The sequence below is a fragment of the Chaetura pelagica genome, unplaced genomic scaffold (genome assembly GCF_000747805.2).
Source record: "Chaetura pelagica isolate M959 unplaced genomic scaffold, ChaPel_1.0 scaffold79, whole genome shotgun sequence".
Lineage (NCBI taxonomy): Eukaryota > Metazoa > Chordata > Aves > Apodiformes > Apodidae > Chaetura > Chaetura pelagica.
The window spans coordinates 4,951,286-4,973,451 of NW_009969339.1; the positions used below are offsets into that span (position 1 = coordinate 4,951,286).

Here is a 22,166-nt window from a genome sequence, read left to right on the forward strand (position 1 = left end):
TTAGATGAAATTAACTGCGGAATAAATATTTCAATTTATGTAGAGGTATATTTCTATATGAAAATAACTGAGTGTAAATGCAAAATTCTCTTTTATTTCTTGCATTTTATTCATGCAAATTAATTGTGCTAACTCATGCACTATTAAAGGGTATTGGGATGTACTACTAAGAGGAATTAACATAACAAGCAATTATTATTAAAAATATGTACTTATATGCATTAAAACTTTTAAGCTACTCATTTTAGAAACCATTTTCATTAAGTGAAATAATGAAAATCATGCCATACTAGGCAGACATTGTATGACGTGTAAACAGACATAAGCTTCATATGCAAGAACCATATGAAAGCTTACCTTAGATGACACTATACATTCAAAAATCCTTACTGTGTAACTAAGGGAGAGAGAGAAAGAGAAGTAACAGTTTAATCACAAACACAAAAGTAGAGAGAAAATGTTGAGCCGAAATTACTTTTACAATTATGTCAACACGATGTTTTAATCCTTAGTCATGTAAAATATTTGGGAACAGAAGCACATGAAGAGTAAAAGGTAGGGATCCAGTTTAACTTCAAAATTATCATTAATATGTAAAAGCTATATTAATATGTACAAGTAACTATGAATCCTGTAATTAGTCTAAAGTATAGATTGGAACCAAATTATGCAATCAATATTTTTATAATAGTTTCCAAACATAGCTCCAAAGAAACAAACATATATATATATATATGTGTGTGTGTGTGTGTGTGTATATATATATATATGTTTTTTCCACCAAGGAAAAAAGCACACACGTATAACACTGAAGCATATATGTATATATGTTGAAACTTCATAAGGCAAAATAATCAAGTACAGACTAATTTTATACCTGTACACTAAAGTATGTACTTTGTCCCATATCCACATTTACATTACTTAAAGCATGCTATTTGCCCTATAGGAATCCTTACCTTTGCATGTGTATGTATACAAAAGCACTCAACTTCCTACTTGTTGTAGCCTTTTAAGAAAAATACCTCAATACTTCAAAAACTACAGGAACATTATCTAGCCTGATTTTGTAAGATATTTTAGGTTTAAAATAGTAAATTTGGATGTGTAATATACTGCAGAGTGGTTTCTGTGCATCTCCGTCATTTTAAAACTGCACTGTCAGTATTCTCGATTTGGACAAGTTTACAGGCAAACACATTTCTATAGTAAGGGCCAAATTCTCTGAACCCCACTGTACCTGACTTTATAGAATAAAGCACTGTGGAAATGAATTAAGATTATACACTTGTAAGTAAAAACTTTTTCACTGCTTTCAGTTGTATCAAGATTTCATCCTTAGATTCTGTAGGTTAAGAACCTGTATGGAGTATCATTCTGAGCTCTAACTAGTAACTAAAGATTAATCTGTAATAAAAAATACCTTTTAAGCACAGCAAATGACTTTATGATACTTCTGTTTTTTCAATAATTTTATAAACTGAGAGCTCTACTTTGAGATGCAAATTTCTATCTCCTACAAAGGCCTATGTGTTCTGGTCAAAGCTAGTTACAGTTACTAAATACATTTTTTATAGGTACAGGTAGTTCTATGCCCAGTGGCATAGCAGAAATATGTCTAAAATATTTGTAACTCTGATGTTAAATACCCATATTCTTGATTAATTTGGCCTTCTTTGCTCATGTGACATAGACATTGTATGCCATGAGACGCTAGCTAGTTTAATCTAAAAAAAACCAAATAAATACACACTTTGCATGCAGAAAATGCATTTGCATGTGGTAAGAAAGGAAGGGAATGAAATGGAATGTCCAGAGGGGTATGCTTATTATAAACCTGATTATCCCCCGCCAAGAAGAATGGTTCTCCTGGGTTAATTACTCCATCATATATCACTGCAGAATTAGAATATTTATAGTGATGTTTATTTGCATTTGAAATTATTTCCAGTTCATCTTAACAGTTTAAAAAATTTTTTTTAAATTCTCATACAGCAGCTTCACTATCATCAGGTTATTAGAGTGATCGCCAACTTTGATTTCACTCTTAAGATAAACATCTTCCAAAAACATATTTTATGATAAAAGAAGCATGGTGCTTTATCTCAATCTTTTCATTGACCTCAGTGACACTGATAAGGGATCAGCTTCTTACTGCTTGTAATGGAAGATTTACAGTCATAGTTAGGGATCTACCTCAACAAACTTAAAAGACATACATTTTTTTCCATAGCAAGATGAGTATGAAACATGAAATATGAACTGGCTTAAAGCTATACATATGAAAACAGACACACGCACTGCCATCCCTTTCCAGTGAGTCAGAGATCCGTGAGCCTTGGCTCTGTGTCAATGTGATGAACAGTCATCCGAAGGGCCCACCTGGGCAGGGAAACTTAAGTGAATGCTGATTCTACATGCAACTCAATAGAAGAGTGAAATAAGATGTAATGATGTTTTTACGCACCAGCTGTTCAATACTCATTTACATTTGTCTGTATCATATAGCAAACCCTGAGCCTTCCCTGGTTTGCCAAGCTACAGCTGCTGTATTCCCTTAATCCTATTCCCTTTGAATTCATCGGTTGAACTGTCAGTCACGTTAAGCACGTCAGCACTGAACCCTTACAACAGCTGTCTTGTGCCTAAGCCTTACAAATCACCAGTCTAAGCAGTCTTCAAAAAGAAGTCTGAAGTAATGGCTGGAGCTGCCAGGATGAAGAAAGGAATCTCAGCAAAGGCAACCACTCACAGCCCAAATCATTGGACAGAACCACAATCCCAAGCTTGGTGGGAGGGAGTGGGACTCTATTAGGTGATAGTTGATATGAAATTAAGTTCAAAAACCAACCATTAACTTGGGAAGTGGGATTTACCTCAGTGAAATAGCCCATCACATAGCTAAGAAGAGAGAGACAACACATAGCCTAGATGGGATGCTAACAGCCTGAATCTTTCAGGACATCTTCCAGGTGTGATGCAAAACTAAAGTACTTCTCTGAGCAAGACGTCTGTGGCATAGTATTCCTTGTTTCCAGTTGACCTTTTAAAGTAAATATTACTTTATTTGAGAAGAAAAAAGGCTTTTTGAGTCCAGAAATGTCTATGCCATTTGCAGTCAGTGTGTGAGGTTTTGTTTAAAAGTGGGAAAGGATGAACTAAATATTGTCTAAAGGGAGTAATTCTTACTGCCTCATTCTTGCTGTAGGAAAGGTATGTTCAACTACAACTCCATGATAAGGTGCCAGAGGAACTGAGACTGCAGGATGTGCTGCTGATAGGATGATTAATACAATCCCCAGGACATGATGCAAAGTCCATGCATCTTTATGGCTTGGGGACTTAGGAAGCTTAATGAAATAGCAAACTGACTTGGCCTTTCAGTATATATAAATAAAAGGTGAGGCAACCTTCTCAGGTGATGAGGTCTTCTGTGATGCTATGAAATAGAAAGTTTGCTTGTGATTAGGAAGACAGTCGTACTTCCAGGATGAGAACATCACCTTTTAAACACAGTATCTTAAAAATAAGTAATGAAAATTAAGAAACATACTGTGCATATTTTCATTACATCAAGTTATATTACATTTCATTTCATCAAGTTAAATGTTCAGCTTCATAGACCAAATATTTGTTACAATGGCTTCAAATAATTGCAATGCTCCCATAGCAGATTTGAACTGTGGGACAAGATACATCAGAAAATACAGAAAATGGAAACTGAAACACAAAATAAACACAATACCATCCATAAAGGTATTAAATATTATGGGTTTCATTATAGACTAGCATGATGGAAATAATATAATTAGGGCTATCTTCAGATAGCCTAAATTGCCTCTAAATTAATGAGTTAGGCACTTCCTGTCAGCTGGCTTTAGGCAGCTTTCCTTACTTATAATATCTGATTATTTTTTTCAGAAATACTTGGCTTATTCCATAGTTGAAATAAAAGCCTTTGATGTGAGTTAGTTCAGCTAAATATGACCCTATCTTTTCCTAGGAAGTAATTTTCTGAAAAATATGGTCCTGAAATTATTCATGGGTAGTCCAATGCAAATCCTATTGCTATTCATGATATCCCAGTCAATGCTAAAATACCCAGGTTTCATAAAATTTATCTAAGGAAAATAAAGATACGTATTCAGTTGTAGAAGTCTAACCTACTTTGTGCACTTTCCTTGTATTTTCAAAATCCATAGTTTAGAATAATTTTTTCTTAAAGCAAATACCACAATTTTTATCTACTAACTTGTGTCCTTGGGAACAAAACTGCTTTTTGCGACATGATTTTGCTAACAAACGTCCTTGGAAGCACATTGTTTAATAAATAATTTTGAAGCAGACCAAGTCTGCCCTGAACTGATCTTTCTTTCTTCTGTCCTTCTCCCTTTGCTATTTCTTTCAGAGATCTGCCTCTTATCCAAGATTATTTTCTTCATGTTTTCCCAGAGAGCTCTATGGCTGATTCTTCCTAGAGTTTCTCAGGAAAGTGGCAGAGTTCTGAGAGTCACACTCTAGCATTTTGTCAGCTGTGGAAAAGTCCCTGCAGTCACTGCACATGTGAATCAGCATGGGTACAGGGAGGGAAAAGACAATGTAGCATAAGCACAGCATATTGGTCCTCAAAGAGAAAGCAAAGCAACCAATATAATTTATTTTGTCCTAACCAAGTTACTCTTTTCATCTGGAAAAGTTTAAAGAAGTGTTTGAACTTTGTTTCTGCATCTGCCTTGCACACTTTCGATTCCTACATTTTTGGTGTTTAGATAAACAAGGACATTTGCAATGCTTTAAACCCCTTACCTTTTACTTCCAGTTTGCAATCAACTTCTGCCTCTCCAAGTGCATTGACTGCTCGGCAGGTGTAAGTACCTCCATCATAGGGACTGGGCTTGCGGATCTCCAAGGTGCAGACACCTTGGTTGCTGAACATTCGGTACCTTGGGTCATCCATGATTATGACTTTGTTTTTCAGCCAGGTTATTTTGGGCTGTGGTAAAAACAAAAGAAAGCCCACATACACAAACTTATGAACTTAAATGTTTTACCACTTTTTGTGATGTTCAGTTAATGCTGAATAATCCAGAGAAGATACAAGACATAAAATAGAGATAAAAAGGCAACTGTAATTCTGAACTCAAGCACAAACATAGGCTGCAACATGCATCTGTTTTTAAGAATGATTTTTTCGGTGCAGCTGCTATCACATAACTAAAGTAATGAATATAATTACTGTTACTGATATAAGAAGTTATGTGCAAACATCTGAGCAACAGCTTTTGACAGACAATTATGTGCACAATCAGAAACTGTGAATGTGAAGAGTGAACAGCAAACATGTTCCTAAACACTCTTCTCATTTTTACTAGGTCCATTCAGTTTCTCACAACAGAAAATAGACAGCTCAAAAGAAACTGGAAGATGCATTGCACAACATAGTCCCCAGAGTATTCCTGCAATGTGCTTCCTTGAAGCATAATTAGCTTTTTATAGAATAATTATGGCTTTATTTTAGTAACAACCTTTACCAAGATATTAACTATACAGCTGTTGTCGTTGTTGGTCCCAGTATAGCCCAGCCTTTATTCTGAGGTTCTGCCCCTTCACTGAGTTATGTGTGGATTTAGTAACCATTAATGTGCCTATATCACAGGTAAATAGGTCCTTTCTTGTGTTCTGTAGAGCCCACATCACTCTTTCTGCTTTCAGCCTGGCGTGTGAGTGAGACAAATAGTAAAAATGATATCACAGTTTGTATTGGCAGGTTAATCTCTTTCATGGCTTAACTGATAGTGTTAGGAGCTGTCCTGTACCTTGGGGTTGCCCCGAACGCTGCAGTTCAAAGTAGCATTGTAACCAGCTACAGCAAATGTGTTGACTAGAGGCTGAGTAAACATTGGCCGTTCACTGAAGTCAAAATCATCGTAAACTGGGTATTTGTAGACTTTACCTGTGAAATGAAAAGGAAACATTTATTAAAAAATTGTTGGTGTGTATCTAAATACCTGAGCATCTTAAACAGCTACAAAGAGCCGGTTCTGATCTGCAATGCTTTAGGTACCAATGTGACTCTAGTGATTGCACTTGTAAGGAAGGCTGGAACTGAGCTTTGAAGTGACTATAGCCCATGGTCATGCTGCAGCACATAGATGTCTGAAAGCTTCTCTTTGTTTCCTGAGTAGGCAGTATACAAATTGATAGACATTTATTCTGTGTCTTTGTCCAAAACAGGGCAGATCCTGACACATGTACTGTGGGATGCCTGCCTTGACAAGCCTTGTTCACACAGAATCACAGAACCACTGTGTTGTCAATTACTTTTCACAGGTTTTTTTATTACAGTTTGGCTCTGCATCTGAAAATCCATTTTTCTTTCTGCTTCATACAGTGCACTCACTAACAATACAGGTACCTGAATAGATGTAGTTTCTGTACAAGAAAAACATGGTAGTTAAATCTAATTTCTCACTGCCACTTTATCCCTGCTCTGCAATGGATACTACCATCAATAAATCATCTTCACCCACAGACTAAGCTATCATTTTAAACAGCTGGACAGACTGACATCTATTTCTGAGCACAGGTATCATTAAACATCTTTTCTTCACTGAAACCTGATCCAAGCTCTCATAAGGACTTCACTGCAGTGTAGGCCTGATACTTGCTCTCATGATATGGGCAAGTAAGCAGTGATGAAGTGCAGTGCCTATAGCCATTCTTTTGTTCATGATCCCATTTCTAAAAAGCACGTGGTTTTCCTTTTAAGAATGGAAGTGGGGTCCCGTATCCTTCAGTTCTTCAGCCTGGCAATGTGCATTGTACATGTTGCCTGTCCCCTGTATTGTGACAGTTATGTATTCCTTCCTTTAATTCAAATAAAAGTGATCTAGTTTGATTTTCTCCCTTTAAATCACCTGTACATAGAATTTCCCTTCCATATAGGGGCAGTTGTTTTGGTTTTTTTTAAGTTTACAGTACCATATAAAAATGACAATTTCTGAAATGGCAGGATTTCTGACTGTAGAAACAGTATGTCCAGCTCCACCTACAAGAGTTTTGAAGAAGGAGCTGCATTTATCTGTTGGATCCTGCCTGAAATGGACGGGAGCACACACAGAGCTGATGCCAAGTCTCCACTGGGAGGCAGTGACCCACTGCTTCTGACAGAACAGCTTCTTTACTCGTCTTCCAACTCCTGTCGACTTAGATCTGCCAGCAGTGACCCGAATCAGAGCTCCAAGATTGTAGAAAATGTTAGAACATGGGAAAAATGTCTCACTCTTGATTAAAAAAAAGAAAGACTATGAAGTCTGTGGAAAAAACAAGAAATCCTAATGTTGAATGTCCTAGCTGTTACTTGTACCTCGTCTTCAGGCTAGAAATGCATCTGAATGCTTCAGAGATACAGCCTTTACCTCTAATCACCTTTCAGCCTCTGAACATAACCCTTTCCTTTTAATGGGGAATGGATAATTAGCTAACCATCCTTTGCAATCAAAGCGCTCTCTTTGGTCATCGTTGCGTCCTCGCTGAGGCCACACATGTTTTCAGCAAAGACCCGGAAGTAGTACTCGTTGCCTATGATGAGCTCGTTAATGGTGGCACTGGTGCGGTGGTAGTGCTCGATGACTGTGAACCATTCCTGAAACACACAAACATAGAGAGGAAGTTTCCCCTCAGCACCCTGCACCTCTCAGCCATTAATTGTCAGGAAGAATCATCCAGCTTGTGGGAGCAAGATTTTTCTTTTAAGGGAATGTTAAGGGATACTAAAATAGGGAAGCTGGCAATAATTAATTATTCTGTCTGAAATGAGTGATAATGAGATTGCCACAGAGCTCACTGCTGAGCTGTGAAGGTCAAATGGAAAGTGAGCTCTAATGAACCGCTGCACTCTTGTTAGCTGGGAGAGTTTGTTTTAGGAAATCCAGTATTACAAAGTTTGCATTGTGTTAGGCAAGGCAAGCTCCTTCATTCCTAGTGGATGCTGCTGACAGAGGAGGTGCTGCTGCAGATAAAAAAAGTTGTAGCATGTACTAGTCTCCAGTAACATGTACTCACAAGAGGCCAATGCACTAATCTACCCCCTGTTCACAGGTTGAGTACTCAGAAGAAATGCAGTTTTATGCAGGTGGACCTCTGCTATCTACAGGCATGGATGGGGAAGTGGGGTTTTGCACTTTAGTCTGGCAGCAGTAACAGGACGTGATTTCTATCCCAGTACACAATAATAACAGAGATGAAAGAGGTTAATGCTAAAAATGCAATTAATATGAAGTGCAATATCATGACAGCAGTGTTTTTTGATTTTCTTTACTCTGCCCTACATAGTTCTCTTGCTTTTCTAAAGATGAACTTGTGCTGAGTTCCCTGTGCCACAGTTTACATTGATATTTGGTCATCTTCAACCGCCAAAGTGCTTTTTGGGAAAACAGTTTTTTGTACAAGACCGTCTGTGCCAAAATTGCAAAATTCAACACCACAGAGAATATGGGGATACTGTGACCTGAATAACATACTGGACTCTAGACACTGCTGTTGTCTCATTTTCCTTGACACAGTAATTTAGAAACGGGGGCATCATTATTCTGGTCTCTGTATTGACACCATCTATCTGAAGTGGGGCGGGGGCACACACAGCATAAAGATTCCTTTTGATGAGGCAACTCTCAAAACACTGTCCTAGATTTCCAGTGTTTAAATTTGCATGAAAGGTTAAATGTAAGAATCCAGCCACTGTCTTTTAAGGAAATGTAAAATTCTTGTCAGTTTAATGAAGATAATAGACATCTCTATATTGCACTTTTCATCTGTGAATCTCAAAGCATTTTATGAGTTATATGTGTACCATTTTGCCATGGGTAGTAAGGAGTGTCAATGACTTACACAATGTGACATCACAGGTTTAAAAATAACAGCATTAAACTTTCATTTTAGTAGCAACCTATTGAATTAAGAATTAATATTTTTGAGTTTTATTTTCTCTATTCAGACAAAGGAAAAAAGCAGAATTACTTCCCACAAATCCATCTGTCCTTTACCCTTTACCCCTCCACTTTGACATCATCTGAAAATATTTCCATTTTTAGGTTTTGGATACAGTGAACAAGAGAATTTCATAATTTTAGAGATACTTTGCAGATTTTCTGAGCACTGACAAATAAATGCTTTGTCCACCTATATTAATTTAAGTATGTAAAGGTTTTCATTTTTGAAAGAAACAGTTTATGAGTACATCAGCCTTTTAAACATCTCCTTTTTACTTACCATACTCTTCTTATCTGCTTTTTGAATAGTGTACCCAGTAATGGCAGCATTGCCATCATCTTTTGGTGGCTTCCATGATAAATTTACATTGTCTCCCCAGACGTCCTCAATAGTTACAACTTCTGGGGGTCCTGGGCGATCTGTAATGAAAATATGGTAGCTGACATCTCCCATTGTTTGCTTTCACTCTCTCTCTCTCTCTTTCTTTTCCACAGATATCTTCCACTTAGTTTTATTTCTCTCTCTAATGCATGTACTCTTTAATTGCATAAGGACATGATATTTTGGAAGTCAAAACCAGCTGAAGGTATGTTTCTAAAATATGAAGTTGGATAATCATTGTAAAGGCTGTACTACCAGTTTGCCTATTTTGTAAAGAAATAGATTGGTAAAAATGAAAAGTGAATGTGTTTTCTTGTCTGTCTTTCCTACTTCCATGGACTTCCAACATTTAGGATTTCTTGCACATTACACTTGTGACAAAGTTGCTATGAATTTACTACCATTTCTGGCTATGGATACCAGGCTTGCATCCTGGATAGACAAGAATATGAAAAATATAACAGTGAAAAAAAAAAAAAAAGACTGACATTCCAACAAGCACCTGCCTTTGTGTAGGGAGGTTTTCTTAGAGACTACAAATCTGTAGCCAAGTAATTGGACATGGAGAGTTATCACTGTCAAGAACGGTGCTCTTTGGGATTCCTCTGCTTTCCTATCAGCTTGGAAAGGCTGCTTGGAAACCTGCTTCTCTGGCATGCATTTATTTCTGTTTCTCAAAACATACCAACAATCTGAATATCTATCACAGCTTTGTCCTCCAAGTTCTCTACTTCCACTTTCATGTTATATTCCCCCGAGTGGCTCCTTTCTGCCTTTCGGATGAAGATGATCGTGTCGTTTTCAGTGCTGCGGATGTTGATTTGGTTCTTGTCAATTGGAGAACCATTCTTCTCCCATGACACTTTTGCCCTTGGTTTTCCCTGTAAAAAGTCAGGAAACAAGTTGTACATGATTTTGGGAGAGAAATCTAGGAGAATGAAAATATTTGCAAATTATGGCTAAATAACTTTCGGGCTAAATTTGACAATTTTACCAAAAAAAGGGGGAGAAAAAAGAAAAAAAAATGAAACAGAAAGTGTAGCACAAAATATTTGGCCTATGGAAGTGCCTACATTCTCTAATCCCACAGGGGTCCCAGACTCTTTTATTTCATTGCAAAAGCTGCTGCAATATTTGTTAGGTAGGCTGGATTAACATATTTTGTGTGCTGTTTTTATGGGCCTGTTAGTGCTCAATAAGTACTTAAATCAGAGTGAATTCCACCTCCTTTACCATGGGATTTGCTTTCCAGAGGCAAACAATTTGCAGATGCTCTCTGAAAAGAGTAATCTCTCACCTTTTTGAATGTCTTATTTTAGAGAATAGCCATAGAATATTCCCTTAATTTCTCAAGAGCAGTGTATCTTGCTGATTAAGATTTTATTAGGCTTTTTTCAGCCTTGTAGAGGATCATGCCCACCAGTGTTGTCAGGTGTGCAGACATAAAATAATGAGTTCTGTATTAATTCTTGTATTCAGAAGATCAAGGACCCTGAGGATAGAGAGGCGATTGCAGTTGCAAAAGGTAAGGGAATGAAAGTTAACACAATGCTGTGAGAAACCATGGGCTATATCCTTGAAAGAGTTATTAATGGTGGATTCCCCAACACTGGACACTTTTAAGACTCAGACTGAGAGGGTGCTGGACCATCTCATCTAAACCACATTCTTACCTAGAAAGGTTGGACCAGATGATCCTTGAGGTCCCTTCCAACCTGTCATTCTATCATTCTTGAAAGATTTACACGACTGTGGTCATCGCAAGGATATAAAAGTTGAGGTTTCTGTAGGAGACAGTGAAACTCTGCCTGCTCTTCCCCTCCCTTTTCCTTTCTCAAGACAAGAATGCTACAGTCTGACTCTTCATATCATATTTAACTACAGCCTGTATAACCATTTTGCATTGTACTAGCAATTATCTCGTATGTAATGTCTATCAGGAGTATTTATAAGTGTCCATTGGATGACAGATGACCAATCAGTCTGTCTGAGCTAACTATCCAGTTCATTAACTGGCTTAACATTATTTCTTTGAGATGTCAAAGCAAAAGCTTCTAAGCACCTGTGTATTTTCCTGTCAGTGGTTTTAGTTCTTACCTGGAAAGGAATAACGAGATTCACAGTTTCTCCAACTCTTCGAGTATAGGTCTGTTTTAAGTGTCTTGGTAGACGAATCTTTGGAGGTTCTGTAAAAAGCCAAAAGTTTGTGTTTGACATTTCTTTCCTTTTCTAACTGAGTGAGTTCTGGTGGGCATCAGTACAAAGTGGAGACTCTGTGGTCTACAATTCCCAAAAGTGACTAACGAATGAAGTATCTTAATTTTCTTGGTGCCGCAGTGTTACATTTGCTACTCCGTCAGGTTTTGTAACACCATATGTTATAATGGTAGGAATAGGTGAGAAACTTAGTGCAACTCAAAAGAGGCAACATCAAGGCCAAGTTCTGCAGAAAGAAAAAGACTTGAAAGGCTGAGCAGTAAGGGCTAAAAAAATAAAAATAATTATGAATATTTTAAAAGAGAGTTTTATGATTTCTGGCCACTTCACAATGGCTTTATAAGGCTGTATCATCAGTTTCCAGCAACAAGTAAGTGTTACCTTTAAAAAAAACAAACTAAGTATGGAAGCAACGTGCATTTGTGGGTGAGTGTAGGTAGGAAGATCTTACCTATCACTTCCTTGACTAAAATGGGCTGTGGGTGGTACCTGGGCTCACTTTCCCCAGCAGCATTCACAGCTTTTACTCTCACAAGGATTTTCGAGCCAGTTGGCAGGCCATTGATAGTAAACTTCGTCTTGTCTGTCAGCTCTGGGTTAGCCACGATCCATTCATCAGCTGGTTTAGGGAAAAGAGGGTGGAAGGACGAATGGAAAGAATAGAGAATTACAAATACATCCACTGCAGGGATGAGGAGAATTACCAAATGGTAATAGATTAATTATATTCTGATTAATATCTCTATTTATTTTTTATAATTATGCTTGAAGATGGTATTGATTCACTTTTATAATATGTAGCAAAAATATTTAAAACCTTTGAGGATTTCTGCCAATTATATGCTTATATTTAGAGAAATAAATGTTTTTAGGAAGTGTTAATTATTTAATTTTCAGAGAGAAAATGGATTAGTCTTTAAATTCAGCAGACAGAAAACAAGGGGAACATAGGGTGTATTTCCAAAAGCACTCATCATTGCTTTAACAGCTTCCTTGACAATAAATGCTTTTAAAAATGTATTTCAATAAGATCAAAATTAGACCAGAGTACCCTTGAAAACACCAGTGAGACCGCAGGGATGAGAGAAACACAGTATATTTGCAAATTGCAATGAAATGCTATCTCTCCCAGTACCTTTAAAAAAGGCTGTGTCAGAATTATTCACATAATTACAGCATTCTTAATTTTTTTTTCATCCTACCCCTAGGCCGCCGCATGTAATCCATAGAGTGATGGAAACAGTATAGTCTTTCAGAAAAGTTTAATGTACAAATGATACTTGATTTACCACCCTGTCCTCTAAAAAGATCACTTTAACACTGCTGGCACCTTGACTTTTGGAAGTCAGATTTATGCAGTAGTAAGTCAGTAGCAATTACTTCCGCAGCATATAAAGATGGCATTAGAAGACTGGCACAGAAGACAAGAGAACTAGTATAAGCTAGAGAGCCCAGCAGACTTAGCACGCAGTAGTGTGGTACATTTTCATAACTGTGATTCTTACTTTTAGGCATTAAGTTCTCCTTCAAGTTGCTTCTTTCAGCTTCTATCAGAAGAGGATTGCAATCAATGACTGTTTCCCAAACACCTCCCCCTCCCCTTATCCACAGACTACAGCAAATTCCGTAGACTGTTGCCCCTAAAATACACTCTCAGAAATGTATTTTTTATGAAGAGAGTTCTTCTTTCGTTAAAGAAGATGTATATCCTTTGTTGAATACTGTACCTTCCACGTTAAAAGGTGGCTCCATCGATTCCTCAGACTGATCTGCCGATATACCTTGTGAGAATCCATCTTTAAAATTAATCAGAGACAACTCACTTTCACAAAGATGGAGCATTTTGTCAGTAGTTAGAAATTCCTGTTAGTATGTACGCAAAGATAGATGCTGGACTTTAAGATTTAGAGGACCTGTATTTAGGAAGACTGCAGGGTGGAAAGAGGTGAGAAGAGGGCATCTAGATCAAAGAACAGTTATGCATGATGCTCACAGGAAAGAAGAGGATAAAGGAAGAGGAGCAGATAAAGTTGGTTTTTTTTCTTTGGGCTTGATCACAGCCCTGGAAAGATGAAAAGAAAGAGACAAAAGGAGTATTTGGAAGAGACAGAAATGAAACAAAATTATGATGGGGGAAAGTGTAGAAAGAGAAGAAAACACATCATAGAAAAGAGAAGAAATTCAGAGAAGAATTCTGAGTAAGAGAGACAGAAAAATAGAAATCTTGGAAAAAAACTTGGAAAAACAGAGAAATAGAACACATTTAACTAAAGGTAACACAGAAAAAAAATTAAAGAAGGCCAAACACTAAAGCTTTATTGCCTAGACAAAGCTATGACTACCCTGGATTTCCTGGAAAACTATACTTGGCTATTTTCATGGATAGTAAAAATACTGTTCTACTATCTAGTCCTGGATGAGAACATTGACATAGATCTCAGCCAACAGAGACCCTCCAAAGTCTATAAAAACAGATCATATGCAGATACAATGGCTCTTTAAAGGCAGATAAACATAGTGTCCTGGGGAAAACTAGGGCCAAACTCATCAGACTACTCTTGAAATGTCAAACAAGAACCAGTTGGCAGCATATATTACTAGGAGTTGACTTCTCCAGTGTCAACAAGGTTTGGCCTGTTCCACATCGCCATGGCAAGAGGTTCAAGTTGGATGTTATAAATTAGCCCTGAGAAGGGGAGTCCTATATTCATGTTATTCACACTTATGCAAGGCTGGATCCAGATACTCATGATGAGACTCCAGCTCAATAATATGCAGAGTGAGCAGTCAAGTGTGTTACTATAGTTGAAGAAGTCCAAGAATCCAGCATGTTGATCAAATTATGAGGTTCAGACTGAAGGCAAATACCAGTTTTCATAAACCCCAGCTAATGCTCATGTATGTGTTTCTTCTAAATTATAATTATGTTGGTTTTTTAAATTTTCCTGTTTCCACATTGTGATTTCTCCTAATGATTGCTGTGATAAGGAAGTCTCAGAAATGCCCTCTTTAAAACTACTTCAGTGACAACAATGAAAGAATGGAGAAGGTAAAGACAAATGAGTTTACAAACAGGTAACTAAAAGAAAAGAAGAACAGAATGAATAAAGACAGTCATAAAATGTACCTTGAAATGAAAGAGTTATTAAATAATATAGAAGAAATTAGTTTGAGGCAGAACAGGCACTGAAATGACTGAGAAAAGGAGGTGCTGAGATATAGCAAGGAAGAAGGACTGTACATAGAGAAAATAATGTATATTCAAATAACATTAATGTTTAATTGTCATTTTCTTGTGAGCTTGCTTCTTCCTAATAATTTTCATAACATATATACATAAATAATGTCAATTGTGTATATATAGTTGTATATGCATATATAGAAGGCACATATAGATATACATAAACACTTGGAAAGCTATGTAAAATACATTTCACCCATTGTATTTTAACAGAGGTGGGTAACTATAAAATGACAGAATTGTCTGCCATTTTGTTGTATCTTCATATGGTTTAAACCTATCTGGGAAAAAAAAAAAAAAAAGGTAAAGAATTTGTTCCATTCAACAGGTATTCAATGATCTCTAATAGTCCTTAAAAGATAGATTTGAAAGATTCCTCTGAAAACCATAGTTTGCATTAGTGTATATATATATTTCTTATCCTCTCTTGTCACCTAATTTGGAAATCAGATACTGTAATGTCAAGGGGTTACTTTACAGTGATGTATACAAACACCAATACCGTGACATGTTGCCAACACTTTCAAATTTTCCCTTGCCATCCTACCAATTCTCAACAAAACCTAACGTACAGCATACACTGAAGCACTTACATTAACAGTCCCCTTTATATCCTCACATATCTTGCCTGTGCAATGGAAACATTACAGGAATGCTTCATCTTTATGTAAGACTGCATGCTTACTCCTTCCAAGCTGTTTCCACAGCTCCATCCCAATATAGAAGGAAAACCCTTCCTACCATTCCAGCTGTGTCTGCTTTCAGGTAATCTTCTCCAGACCTCTGACCTTCTTAGTCTGTTCCTGCTCCTTGTAGATACTCAGCTCAATATTACAAGATGCTGAGTGCTCCTGGGAAAATCCAGTGGTTCTTGTGCATTCCCTCTCCCACTCACCTGGGTGAGAACTGAGGGCTCTCTTCTCCTGTGGTATCTGACCACTTTAGTGAGCTACTGTTTTCCTGGATTGTCTGAATCTGAAACACGTGACAATGTGAACGACAAGTTCTGTCTTCTGCCTTTTGTCTCCAGGCTGTGGATTGCATTCATGAAAAGCCTTCATTGAAATAAATGCCTTTATGAAAAAAGGTGTCCAACTCATCACTAGATTTACAGCAGCTAGTGGAGCTGAAGATAGCTATGTCCCATTCATCCAAGCATGCAACATTGCTGGAGTTCCACTGATTGGTATTTGCCCACAGAGTCTGAGTATATCACATACCACTCCAGGCTATCTGATACTTACCCAGGAGTTGGTAGATTATACTTTTCAAAAATAGACATCATTTGATGTCAAATAAGAAGAAAAATGTGCTGGAAAATACTACATTTCTGCCATTTGATCACCAAAGATGCTTAGTTGTAAAATATACATTATATTTCCATATTCCTAGTTATTTTACTCTTCTAAGTTTACTCAGTCTCTTTTGTCTTCATCTTTCTTCTTCAGTTCCGCATAGATTTATGTCTTAGATGGACATCATTAAAGATCCTATATCTAGCTACACTGAAACTCTGTAGAAATTCCATATACAGACATGAACTTTGCATGCCTAGATAACTGCAGCCAGCTATTGGAGAGCCTGTCTGTCCTCAGTGTTGGGAACTGGCACTTGAAATAGCCTATTAGTAATATATCAAGATAGTGATAACCACACTGAGGACATCCTGTCCCTAAAACCCAGCCAGCCTGCACGTTTCAGACCACAGTTACAGCCATTTGTTTTCTGTTCATCCATCCATCCATCCGTCCATCCATCCATCCATCTACTCTTTACTGCATCAACTCTTCATTTAGGTCAAAAAAGAAGATAGTGATTAACAGGGTACTTGGTACACTACAACAGGTTATGTGGCTTTTGGTTTGGATTTCAGATCAAATATAAGATGGCTTGAACTACAATCAGTGGGTGGGATCTGGAATACAAACCAAGGAAGTCTGAACAATACCCTTCTGCTAGAGGTTTTCTGACTGATTAGTCTCTGCCTTCAAGTGAGAGAAACTGATATCTGTAGAGAAAAAAATGGGAAAAGTCTCACCTACTTTCACTATGAGCAACATACCAGAGTTGTTGTCACTTACTTCCTTCAAAGCAGTACTCTATAACATAGCCATCTAACCCTGCTGCTCCAATGTGGTCTGGTGGCCTCCATTTCATCGTCACTGAAGTATCAGTCACACTATCCACTGCCAGCATAGTTGGTGGACTGGTCACGGCTGAAGCAAGCAGGCAACAGGGAGAAGGCAGACAACTGAGTTTCAATTCAAGGTTTAAACTTATCACATATATTCCTCTAATTTAGCATCATAGGTGATAGGCTAAATCCCACCTACCAGGAATTTCCAATCATCCCTCCCTTTCCCAATTAGGACCAAATTAGGAGAAGAAAGTGACTCAATCCCGTATCTGGTCACAGCCTAACTCAGAGTTAAATTCCTCCTGCTGAGAAATGAGAAAGGCACAGGGAAGGCAGAGTAGAAAAGCTGTGAGTAGCATATTCTGCAACATTAGGTATATTCTGGCAAGAGGAAAGAACTCTGCAGCAATACCAACCCATTCTTCTTCCTCTTCATCACTGGGCTGCCACTGAGAAAGGTGGGAACCCTTGCTGGCCTACCTTTTTTTTTACAGGATTGTCACAATAGCTTGAAAAATCTGTTTCTTTATATGAAAAGGCCACCAAATTAGTCTGTCACTAAGTGGATGAGAAGGCCCTCTAGCTGTTACATTAATATGAAACAGGAAGAGGACATGAAGAATGGTGTAAAATATGACCTAACCTAATGTGGATTGCCTGCAAAAAGATATTGAAAATATGTGATCCCTTTCTGCAAGAACCAACCAAGACTATAACCCATCATGTCTGACAATTATGCAAACTGCCAGTAGTTCAACTCTGTTGACTCAGGACACATCTATGATGTACAAAACCATGGAACTATTTATTCTGGTCCTTAAAGTATATAGACCATAGTCTAAGAGGTTCACTTATAGCATGTCACTGTTTAATTGTGGTGTACCTTTTTCTGTCTATATGTTCTTGCTTCTAATTTATAAAAAGCTATCTATCCTTCAGGGATAGACATATAGTTTATGTAGCACTAAATAAAGACAATTCCTGAGCAACGCAAGTGTAACAAGAACTACAGTCATGTAATTAGATGACTGTAATAATATATAAAGGGTCATTTTCTAGATGCCCACCTATCTCTATGCCCTTGTTTACTTACCTAAAGGAACAAAGGACTTGGAAGGCATACTTGGCTTGGAAATGCCTATTGCATTAACAGCAAATACACGGACCTCATAAGCAACACCCTCAATCATCTTCTTCGGCTCAAAAGTTGTTTCTTTACACAGTTCAAAATTCAACCTCATCCACCTGGAGCTTTGCTTCTTTTTCCTTTCAATGAAATATCCTATTGATCAAAGATATTATAGTAAGTAGTGACATTAAGCTCAATAGTGAGGGGTCTTTTTTTTTCTCATTGGCCAATGGCATTTTTCCTGGATACTCTTCAATATCTTTTTCTAGCCTCAGAGTGGTTTAAGGGTTATTGTTACATTTTTTCCTATTGCAAGCTATCTGATAGTCACCTATTTGGCCTTTGTGGCCAAGCATGAGCTTTTTCTGGACTTTTGCTTTCAGCAGTGCTGTACTTAGTTCAGAGTGAAAAGGTCCTGGTTCTGCTGGCCTCTTGGCCTCTCAGACTTTCCACTTGGTCCTATGTATTAGAAGATAATACAATTTACTCAGCAGATTGAGTCTGAAATCCCTGCTAACATTCAAACAGGCTACCTGTTCAAAGTTTGCTATTATAAGAGGTTGTCTTTCATATGGGGGTGATTGATAATTTGGCAACATCTAAAATGACAAATTGCAAAGGATTAGAAAAACTGCTGTCTGGTAAAGTCGAAGATTGCGTAGAACATTCTTCCAGCTGGATACTCAGAGTGCAGCTTTCCAGGGCCTGGGCTAAACTCTGATCCTACGGTGTCTATTTAATTTGTTTGGTTTTTTTTTCTTTTGTCTGTATTAGAGCATCACTACAAAAAACACTATATACCTAAGATGGGTGATCCACCATCATTTGCTGGAGGTTCCCATGTCATAATACACCAGTCTTCACCCACCTCAGTTACGTTTGGTGCCTGAGGAGGATCAGGGACATCTGTTTTAAACAAAGTAAATATTAATAAATAAATAAATTTTAAAATCTTATTTTTTGCATAGTTTGAAATAAAAAGAAGTCAAATAAGAAACAAATCTGAATAGTTTTTGAGGTGCAACAGGAGTTCCTAATGAGGAGAGAGAGAGAGAAAGAAGGTCTTTATGGATCCTGCCAGGTGGTTAAGAAGGGAGAATGAGTATGAGGTAAGTATGAGGTAAGACAAGGCCCACAGCCACATGGAGAATGGAGAGTGTTAAGGGCAGTCTGAGGCAACTGTCCAAGTTTGGCTCCTGTGAGCATGAGGTGACAGCAGGGTGATCCTTAACTCCTACTTAAATCCCATGCTGAGCTCCCATGTCCTTCACACTGGGCCTTCATATCCTTGCACCTCAATTTCACATCTGAAAATGGGTACGAAAAGGGAAATGGAAGTTTTTGGAGAATCTACAATATTTTGTTAGGTAGGGGGGACAGCACCTACAGCAGATACCCTTCAGACAGAGGGAAAATAATTAGTCTCTTGTTGAGGTGAAGAAAAGTAGGGTTCGTCAAGGAGCATTTATCAAAAAGGACTGTGATAAAAGACAAGGCTTGTCTGCACTGTTCCACGTGACTTACCAACCACTTTAATATTGATGAGAGCTGTGTCCTGTCCAGCTTCATTCTTTAATGTTATTCTGAAAGGACCTGAATCATCCCTCTCAGCTGCATCAATGACCAGACAGCTGCTGTCTGGATATGTTTCTGCCCGTATTTTTCCACTGTCTGTGATCATCTACAAATCAAAGTAACCAGAGGAAAAATTGCATTTTCTGGCTGTGAGAATCAGTGTTCAAAAATCAAAATCCAAAGCACAGGATACTGAGGCAAAAATACTGAAATAACCACAACAAAAAACACAGTAAAGCTCAGAAATTCAATCATCTAATGGTGACAAAAAGGGCAAAATAACAGAAAGACAAATAAAAAACTTTAAGATATGGCAATTGTTTAGTACTCAGTTCAGCCTTTGCATCTCAAATTAAGAAGCACTAGGCTTACTTGTCCTGCAAACAAGAACGTGCTTTTGTCTATGCTGCCAGTCATTAATTTAATGGAAAGAGAGTAATGGATTCTCCCCCAGGTCAGATTGAAATTTAATTTTTTCAGGTTAAAGGTCAGAGTGATCAGATTTCAAATGCTGGCGCATACTTTGGAGTAAGAGCTCTCCTAGAGTAATTGCCTATTTGGATTTCCACAGCGGTGATACTACAATTAATATTTGAAAAATACTGGTCAGATATTTGATCAGATAGGTCTGACAAATCCAGTAGTAATAACATGTTCCAGCTTCCACATACCACCATGAAAATTTAAATGTCAAAGTGGCTTTTTGGTATTACACAGCCAGGGATTGACCCGTCTAAAGTTTTGGTTTTGCGTTAAGACACCAGACCCAAGACACCAATTGCCCAGCCCGTTGTTTCATTTGAGACTTGACCCTCCATGAAAATTTATTGGTAATTTTCCAAAACCTGATTGTACCATGGCTTCCTGTCAAAACCTGGCAGCTATTTTGAGCAGTATGCACAGAAGAAGTAGCCATTTGGTAGTTTTTCACTAGTTTTCTTCTGCATCTCAGATGTCCCTCTCCTTTACAATTTATTTATAGCAAAACCATAATTTTTCCTTTGTTAAATTTCAGTCTTCCTCAAAAAGACCCAAAAGATACTAAAGAATATTTATCCATTTTACACTTAATTTTTAAGGGAGGTGAGGTTTTTAGATAAAATTAATCTCCTCTGTGTTTTCTGCTATTAAAAGCAATGTCTTCACAAGGCCAGAGGTTATTTTTTGAAGGAAAAGCCCCCTTGTTAAACCAAAGAACTGTGTATAATGACAATGTACCTTGTCCCCTCTACTCCACATGACTTTTGGAGTTGGCTCGCCAGTGATGGGGATCTCAAGTCGTAGTTTGCTTCCTGCCACTACTGTCACAGTGTTATCTTCCCCAAGACCATCCAGGTGGAGTTTAGGAGGATCTGAAAAAGGAGACATTGTCCAGATTTGCCATGTGACTGCCACTCTATGAGTTCAGTGACCTGGCACAGGTCTGCAACATAGAGAAACATTGTCTATGTTTTGTATTTTCGTGGTATTTTTAGTCAACTAATTTTTTGTTCGGAAGAATGTTTGTGAAGAACTTTTAAAGAAAATATTTGTCTGATGAAGAATAAATCATGGCACCATAGACATTTTGGAATAGCTGGACCATAAAGAAAGGAATCTATCTTTTTGAGGCAGAAGTAATATTTATTCAGGTAATTTCTGAGAGAGATTTCCTCTAAGTGGCTCTCGAGAATTTCCACTGCAGGCTTTCTACAACACCTTTTACCATGATTCAGTCATCACTGTTACAGTTTAAAAGTTTTCTGAATTGAAATTCTTTTTCTGAAAATAAAATGATCACTTTTATTGTACCCCCATCTGTATGGAGACCAACTGATGACGCAACAATTTTTTTAATGTATTGGAAGTTATATTGGTGGGCATGCCCCTCTAATACCCTTCTCTGGAAGTCTTGGCAATGCTTTTTCTAACACTTCTTTCAGCTTCAACTACAGGACACATTTTTTTAAATTTTCATCATTTATAAGCCAGTGAGGTATTGTGGAAGGAGTCAATGCCTTGTTTTCTTTTTGTTTGAAAGACTGGGGCTATTAACAAGCCTTCTGTTTTACTGAGTAAATAAAAGCTGGCCAGGAAGGTTTTGCTCTGTAGATGTCATTTAACATATTTAGGGAATAGGTAAATATGTACTAATCTTCTTTTACCAAACTAAATCACATTTTGCAATGTCAGCGAGCCAATTCTTCAAATAAGACAATATTGTATATCTGAAAAGAGGATAGCAACAAGTGTTTTACACAAACTCTTAATATTGGTTTAGGTTAAGGAATTCAACATCAAGAAGCCTTCCCTGAAGTTTCCTCAGGCTTGTAAACTATGAGCAGTTCCCAAGCACAGGCAAAGTGTGCTCTGATAACCTCACTTAACACTTCGACAAATCAGCAGGTTTGTTTGCTCTGGTAGATGCCTGCTCAGAGGAAGCAAACTGTGTGTAATCAAGAATATTTCATATGGCTTTTAATTACCAAAGCTCAGAGACAAAGAAGTTACATGTA

The 22,166-nt window shown here is 37.6% G+C and overlaps 1 protein-coding gene across 1 annotated transcript in view; it reads right to left on the reverse strand.

The window, feature by feature from the left end:
• The window catches only part of MYBPC1 (myosin binding protein C, slow type), a 76,356-nt gene that overhangs the window by 2,274 nt on the left and 51,916 nt on the right, over positions 1–22,166 (reverse strand). Inside the window, exons 16-29 of the mRNA XM_010005808.1 lie at positions 20,890–21,023; positions 19,621–19,777; positions 18,898–19,002; positions 18,061–18,249; positions 16,912–17,046; positions 13,317–13,370; positions 12,041–12,208; positions 11,470–11,558; positions 10,058–10,253; positions 9,271–9,410; positions 7,486–7,645; positions 5,817–5,953; positions 4,807–4,993; positions 358–397 (exon numbers count right to left, since the gene is read on the reverse strand). Of these exons, the coding sequence (XP_010004110.1) occupies positions 387–397; positions 4,807–4,993; positions 5,817–5,953; positions 7,486–7,645; positions 9,271–9,410; positions 10,058–10,253; positions 11,470–11,558; positions 12,041–12,208; positions 13,317–13,370; positions 16,912–17,046; positions 18,061–18,249; positions 18,898–19,002; positions 19,621–19,777; positions 20,890–21,023 (1,862 nt within the window). The 3' untranslated portion in view covers positions 358–386. The remainder of the gene's footprint in view (positions 1–357; positions 398–4,806; positions 4,994–5,816; positions 5,954–7,485; positions 7,646–9,270; positions 9,411–10,057; positions 10,254–11,469; positions 11,559–12,040; positions 12,209–13,316; positions 13,371–16,911; positions 17,047–18,060; positions 18,250–18,897; positions 19,003–19,620; positions 19,778–20,889; positions 21,024–22,166) is intronic.